We start from the raw sequence: 7514 nt of genomic DNA on the forward strand, positions 1-7514 counted from the left end.
TTTGCATGCGTCTTTGTGTGTCGGTATGTGTCGCTCTGTGTGAGTTTTGTGAGTGACAGTGTGTGTGTGTGTGTGTGTGTGTGTGTGTGTGTGTTTGTGCATGTATGTGGAAGCACATGTGCAGCAATGTTTAATTAAAGCATGTGTTTTTCTTCCCTCACACACCGGTCAGATGGAGGCTTAATTAATGAATGCTGTTAATTAGACGAAAGGGAAAGTGAGAATGAGAATGGGAGAGAGAGGGAGGGTGGGAGACAGCACTGGACATAGAAGGGAGTGAGGGAGTTAAAGAAACTATGTGCAGTGTGTGTGTTTGTGTTCATCTCCATGTATGTCTGTCCCAGTTGTGTCATTCCTCAGAGCAGCAGAACACTGAGGTTGTTCTGCTCCGTGTGTGCAGCTCCAAACTCTGCTACAGCAAAACTCTGCTTTTCCTCCTCTCGCCTCCTCCAACTTTTTCTCCTTCCTTGTGCCTGTCTTAAATCTGTCTGCCTCTGTCTGTCCCTCCACTTACCATCATTTTCCCATCTCAATCACATCTTTCATCCCCTTGTACATCTGTCACTTGCCCTATCTCATAGTTTCTCTCCTACTGACTCACTCATTCTAGTCTTTCACCCCCTCCCCTTCCCTGTCCCCCTCTTTCTCTCTCTTACTCTCACTCCTTCTCCCTCCCCCCTAATCAGAGCCATATGTTGGAGAGGGAGGCAGAGAGATCTGACGGTGGACAGGATTGTGTTGTATGTGGAGAGTGTGGTACAGCGCTGGAGCCAGCCGTGCGCGTATCTGCGTGCAAGTGTGGCACGCATGCTTGTATTTGTGTGTCAATGTGTGCAAGCATGCAGTCACGTGTGAGTCTGATGCACGTGTGGTTCAGATTTCATGAGACTTCTGTCTGCTCTGGGTGTCTTTACTTCCATTTCTCCTTTGCTCTGTTTCCATAATCCCTCCATCGTTCCTGTCTTTCTGTCACCTTCATCTCTCCATCCTCTTAACACCTCTCTATTCATCACCTCTCTGCTTCCCCCTGGTGGCTGCAATTATTCACAAATTCTCATTCTTATGCATCCTCCAAGTATGGTGCTTTGTAAAGCATTTGAATAGTTTTGGCAAAATGTGGCAAGCAGGGTGTGTTTATACATGTGTTTTTGTGTGCGTACGTTTCACCACTACACCGCAATTTCTTTTGTTATATTTAGTTGAATTTTACAAGAGGTTAATTTGCCACATACTGAGACTGACCTACACAGCTCACTGTATCCCATACACAGTACTTGATTCTGTGAGTTTGGTCATATCATCAGTTTGTGTGAGTGTGCACATCTGACATCCATTAGAAAAGAGTAAAGTGGCACTGGCTTACATGTATACCTACAATCTGCTGTTACACAGTGAAATGAAACACAGACTTCAATTAGAATAGAAAAATTTATATTGCAAGCCTTCTTCCAAAATAATTGCGTCTGATGTGAGATGGTGCAGACCTCACCAAAATACTGATTCTAGTCTGGTCTGGTGCATGCTGTGACATCGTGTACTAATCTCCTATTCTCTTTTTGTTCCTCCCCACCCTCACTGTTCCTCCCACCTTCTTCAAGTCTCTGTCTCTTCCTCTGTCTGTCTCTGTGTCTTTCTGTCTCTCTCTTTCTTTCACTCTAGCAACCATGGGCAAAAGACAGGAGCAGAGGGGAGAGAGAGAAGTATGTGAGCTCTCCACTGCAGTATTGATGACCCAATGATCCCCTGCAGAACAGAGCCAGTCAGGCAGACAGAGTGAGGCTCAACTCAGAATCAAAATCAGAATCAGACCAAACCATTTGGTAAAAGCAACCAGTTGAGCAGGATATAAATGGTAAATGTAATTTAATGTTGTAATGCTGCTGTGTGGGTGGCACAGTTAATAAAATGGAGTGCATTACAGATTAGGTTTATGGACCATTGCCAAAAATGTTGACGATCATATCACACAATCATGATTCCATCTGTGCTGTAAATGTTCGATTTCTCTATGTACAGTATGTTTGATGTCTTACAATGAATATTACAATGAATATATTTAGCAGCATGGATTTCAGATTACATGTCTTAAATGCAACAATGAGACTGTGGATTTCCTATCTGAATCATGATGTTTTTTTTCTTTCCGTAGGTCCTTGAATCTTCTTGACAGCTGTTTAAGGAGGACAGCCACAAACACGAAACATTCATTTACATACAGCAGAAAACATCCTTCATTTTCCTCTTCCAGTAATAGCAAGACTGTTCACTGAATGAGTGGCTTGTCAGATCACCTACATCCAGGCCAAACTGGGGCTCCAGTGGGCTGTGGGGGGACTCAGGCTGAGGAAAAGGGGTGTGTGGGGGGGCTGGAGGGGCTAGACAGGCCTGAGCTCTGGACCAGGGAGCTCAGGCTCCAGGATGGGTCCCAGGCTCCCTCTAATGATAGACTGGTGCCGGTGACCCCCGACCATTTTCCCACCTCCTCTGCTTCCACCCTGGCCAACGGCCTCCATCTACAGAGAAGGCTGGGGCACGGCCCCTGCCGGCGGAGGCAGACGGAGACACACTCTACCGCTGACACACATATATTTGCAGAGACACTCAGAAACATGCAAACGCACATAGACCCAGATGTGCATGAACAGGCACATATGGATAATTGTGGAAACATGGATATGAATGCACATACGGGTTCTGTAGTACCAGAAAACTCCAGAACTCTCTCACCAGAGGCCATACACACAACATCACCTCAACCCCTGTCTTTGGCACTTGGCAATCATCCTGCCTCTACCAATCAACTGACAGCCTCAATTCTCAATGCAGAAACTGACATACCCCCAAACCTTTGTCCAATCCCTATTGGTCCAAATCCAAATACAAGCTCTTCTCCTCTTCCTGTTGAGGCGGAAAAGAAGTATGCACTCCGCAGCTCTGGGCGTCCCCGCTTCCCTTGTCACCTGCGCAAATCCTCCCGTCTTCGCCGAAGCACAGAGGATGGGGAGAAGAGAACAGAGAGGGAGAGGGGAGGAGAGGAGGAGGATGAAGCATTAGAGGAAAAGATCTGGAGGGTTAAGGAGGAGGAGGTGGTTGCTGTCAAGAAAGAAGAGCATTTATCTGTTGAAACTGTTCTCCCTACCCCTCCCTGCCCTACAGATATTGCTCTCGCTCTAACAGTACCTAAACAGGTCCCTAAACCCATACCTAAACCTGGGCCCAGACTTGGCCATAAACCTGGACCTAAATCCAGGTCAAGGCCTGCACCGAAATCAGTCCATAAAGCAGGTCCTAAAAGTGTCATGAAACAACGTCAGGCAGCCCAGGCCATCCATCATCGTGCTACCCCTCATCTGCCATTTGCAAATACATCCACCATCACTGCATCTCGGCTAACTGTGAAGGAGGCACCTGTTGCAGAGGTGGAGGTATCGCCTTCCAATAACCGGAGGCGTGGACGTTTTGTTGGAGTAAGTTCATCAATAGTTACATATACCATTGTACATACCTACTAATCCTTGATGTTACCTACAATTTCATACAATGTATCTGAAATAGACAGTTGGTAATTGCATGTTTTACTTTGGTCTCTGCTGTACAGGTGAGGAAGATTGTTGTGAAGGTGGCTCGCATTCCCGTTAGCCTTAGCCGCCGACAGAAGAGTTACAAGATTTCCAATTTGGAGACAGTTACTGGGACAGAGAAAGGTAATGATGGCGGTCTGGAGGGAGAGACAGTTCGAGAACCAACCGCACTTCTTCGCATGAAGAACAATGGGAAGAGTGTTATGGTGATGTTCCCTCCTGGAGAACTGCCTGTTATTCTCAAACGCAGGCGGGGACGACCACCTAAACAGCCTCTACCAGGAATACCGGGAGAGCCTCCCAATACTGGGACTGCTGGGAATGCTGGAGGTAATGGAGACCAGCCCAAGAAGCCCCGGAGGCGACGTCGGACTAAACTCCCATCCCCCTTTCCATCATATGTCAATGATACTAATGATGTGAAAACGGAGTATGGGGATGTTCTGTCCAAACTGGCCTTTCTTAACAGGCAGCCCCCTGCCAGTGGTCGCTGCTCACCCCCTCGCTGCTGGACACCAAGTGAGCCAGAAAGCTTTCATACTCCCTTAGAAAACCCTGGAATATCCACCCTGCTCCACCGGCTCACTGGTTTTAGACGCCCACGAGGTGGCAGAGGAGGGGGCATTGGAAGAGGTGGAGGAGCAGCAGGGGGAATTGGGGGCAGTGAGCACAATAAGAGTACCTTTAGTGACTTCTTTGAATCCATTGGCAAGAAGCGAAAACTGAGCCCCATGTCTGAGCATGGATTACCTAGGAAAAGAGGTAAGGGTGGGGGTGGTGGGGTTGGTAGAGGAGGAGGTATGGTAGGAACTGAGCCTGGGGGAGAGAAAATAGTCAGAAGGAGACGTGTGAGGAAAAATGGTGCATTTAAAGGGGAGGGGGTGTCTATAGGGCAGGACTGGCCTAATGGGGCAAGTGGCTGGGGGGAAGAAGGGGGTATGGACAAGGAGAAAAGTCTGGGTGGGTATCAGCTCTGTGGATCTCCAAGGGGGGGCTTTGCCTCCTGTGAAATCGGGAGAGGTGCCTACAACAGTCCAGGAGGAAGCAGAGGGGGTGGGCCAGCTGGGGAGGACTCACAAGGCCTTTTTGCTGGATATTTTCGGTCACTGCTGGACTCGGATGATTCGTCAGACCTTTTGGACATCTCCTCACAATCAAACCCCCGCAAAGCGTCATCCACCCCGGGTTATGAGCCATCCAGTCCAGCTACTGGCCAAAGCTGGTCTCCTGCATTCCCTAAGTGGGCTAACAAAGGTGCAGGTTCTGGGGTGGAGGGTTCAGCCCAGACACATTGCTCCTCAGCCAGGCCTCCATACAGTTATGGGAGCCTGGCCCAAACATCCCCCACCACTTCTACCTATCCCAAATCCACTCCTCCATCTCTTTCACACTCTCCCAGCTCCCCCCACCCCACCTCTTATGGCCACTACTCCTCTGGCTATTCCTCCTCTTCTCCTGCAGGAGTTGGTGCAGTGCCACAGAGATCATCAGACTGCAGCTTTGCATATGGGGCTGGACACAACAATGGCAAGGTAACCTCTGTTGGTCAGATGGGTTATTCTAGCTACCAGGCAGCCAAGAGGGGCTATAGTGGATATCCTGCAGCAGGTCATTCCTCTATGGTGCGGGGGGAGTCGACAGGACCTACATCACCAGGAGGAGGGTTCATGTCTGTTGCCAAAGGTAGCCCCTTCAGCTCCTCATCTTCCCCAGAAGGTTTTAAACAGTACAACTGCAATCAGTGGAGCTACAGGTAAATCACTTGTGACAGAAATGAAAAATACTCAAAAAAAAACATGAATTCAAGCAATTTCTCAGTGACCTTTTTACACAAAAATCTGACTTTGTATCAAAGGATTTTAAATGAATGGTCAATAAAACGTTTCTTCCTCTATAAAGATAACTACAAACTAATAAGGGTCTGGCCGAGGCAGGATCAAAGAGATGTGATTTTATTTAAATAATGTCTCACTCTAGAACATAATTTTCAGTTCTTCTTCTTCAGTTAACTCTGGGCTAAAATGTGCATTGTGGTTCTGTTATCAGAGTTGTCTCTTGAAGTTCTTATTACTGATTGGTGTAACTGTAACAAAGAGCAGTGGAAACTGAAATATTTATCAAGTGCAGGGAAATTGTTTATGTGTAATGATTTGTGTTGCTGTATTTATGTTTTTTTTCAGACAAGGCTATGGTGGCTGGCCAACAGAGGGCTTTGGATCTCAGTACCATGGCTACAGTGAATATGGCTCCAATGAGTCCAAAGACATCTTGGATATCTCAAACTATACCCCCCAGAAGGCCAAGCGGAATCCATTTACTGAAAGTCTTTCAGAATCCTCCTCTGACTCTTCACATCTTGGCTCTGCAGCCACTGTTAGTGGACCTGCCCCCACAGGTGGCATTTACAAACAGAATGAGTCTGTTTCTGTTGGTGGAGAAGGAGGTCAATCAAGCCTATCCAGCCTGGAAAAGTTAATGATGGACTGGCATGAGAGTGCTTCAGCACCCTCCTATAACTGGAGCCAGAATGTCCTCTTCCAGGGTGGGGGAACCAGCAAGCCTGGCCGTGGTCGCAGGAAACGGACTGAAACACAATCAGAAAAAGAAGGGGGTTCTGCTTTACATTCGGATTCCCCATCCAGTCCCTCCCCAACGCCCACTCCAGGACCTAAGCGAGGGGCTGGAGGACGAGGCAGAGGGTCCAGAGGAGGCAGAGGGGGTTTGTCTCCATGTCAGAGAGAGCGCCCATCAGGGGCCAAAGGTAGGGGCAAGGCTGCCTCTATATCAGGAGTGGGAGCAGCAGGAACCACTGGAGGTCCAGAGGTGTCTGTGCTGTTCCAGGAGGGACTGGACTATTACAGCGGAGATAGTAGTAGTCTCTCTCCCCTGGCCACTCCCAATCCTGCACCACCTTCCAGCTACCTCCAGGACCCCTGTGAGTACCCCTCCCCTTATTCTGCCCACCCCTCCACACCTTCCTCAGAGGAACGATATCCAGCCTTGTACCCTGGAGAGTCCTCCTCTTCACTCTCACCCAGTGTTTCATCCCCCCCTTACCCTCCCAAGCCTACACCTCCTCCACCCCAGTCTTACCACCCTGTGCCCTCCAGGACCTTCTCCCCCTCCTGCTCTCCTTCACCACGGGTAACACCCCACTGCGGCACTGCACTGAGTCCCTCTCATCGCCCCCCTCCAAAAGAACCACAGTTCTCACAGTATGACTCCCCCAGCTACTGCAGTTCCCCCTACTGGTATGGACAGACATCACACAGCGGCAGCCCGAGCCCACACTCACACAGCACACACTCAAACACAGCCGTGCACACACACAGCAACCCACACACAAGTCCTCATGGAAATACACATGGAAATCCACTGGCTAGCCCAAATGCAAACACGCACACACATATGAACCCCACTCCCCATGACACACACCATCACAACGCACAAGGCCATACAAACCTGAGCTCACACACCAAAACCCATCCCAACTCACACCTCCAGAGCAACCCCCTCTCCCACTCAAACCTCCACACCAGCAATCAGCCCCACCACAATGCACACACAAATCCCAACACTCACCTCCCCTCCCATACACACTCCAACCCCAGTCCCAGCCTCCACACCCACTCAACATCTTTGCTCTATGAGGAGCGTAGCCCTCCCTCCACCATGACTCCCCTGAAGCGGGATCTGACTCCCCATGCCATAAGCACAGGCCCCCGCCAGGGCCCCTTGTCCCTCTCCCCATATCCCAAACCTCCCCTTGACTCTTCACCCCATCAGGAGGACACTACCAGCTACTCTCTGTCCCACCAATCCTACCAAGGCATGGGACACCGCTACCCCTCCCAGGCGGCTCAGGGGGGCGGAGTGCTGTGCCAGCTCCTGGACCCAACCAATGATGACAGCTTCAGCGTCACCAGCCTGTAA

The 7514-nt window shown here is 49.5% G+C and overlaps 1 protein-coding gene across 1 annotated transcript; it reads left to right on the forward strand.

The window, feature by feature from the left end:
• The first annotated feature begins 2227 nt into the window (after positions 1–2227).
• Positions 2228–7514, forward strand: ahdc1 (AT hook, DNA binding motif, containing 1). The gene is made up of 3 exons (XM_053334855.1): positions 2228–3467; positions 3599–5334; positions 5762–7514. Exons 1-3 carry the CDS (start codon positions 2271–2273, stop codon positions 7512–7514), a joined length of 4686 nt encoding a protein of 1561 aa, XP_053190830.1. The 5' UTR covers positions 2228–2270.

The sequence above is a fragment of the Scomber japonicus genome, chromosome 15, assembly GCF_027409825.1.
Source record: "Scomber japonicus isolate fScoJap1 chromosome 15, fScoJap1.pri, whole genome shotgun sequence".
In the NCBI taxonomy this organism is placed as follows: domain Eukaryota; kingdom Metazoa; phylum Chordata; class Actinopteri; order Scombriformes; family Scombridae; genus Scomber; species Scomber japonicus.

Bases quoted from the DNA above. Each gene is read 5' to 3' on its own strand.
- ahdc1 (XM_053334855.1), top strand. From the start codon at position 2,271: ATGAGTGGCTTGTCAGATCACCTACATCCAGGCCAAACTGGGGCTCCA. The intron at 3,468-3,598 runs GTAAGTTCATCA...TCTGCTGTACAG, and splicing joins GGCGTGGACGTTTTGTTGGA to GTGAGGAAGATTGTTGTGAA. The intron at 5,335-5,761 runs GTAAATCACTTG...GTTTTTTTTCAG, and splicing joins TGCAATCAGTGGAGCTACAG to ACAAGGCTATGGTGGCTGGC.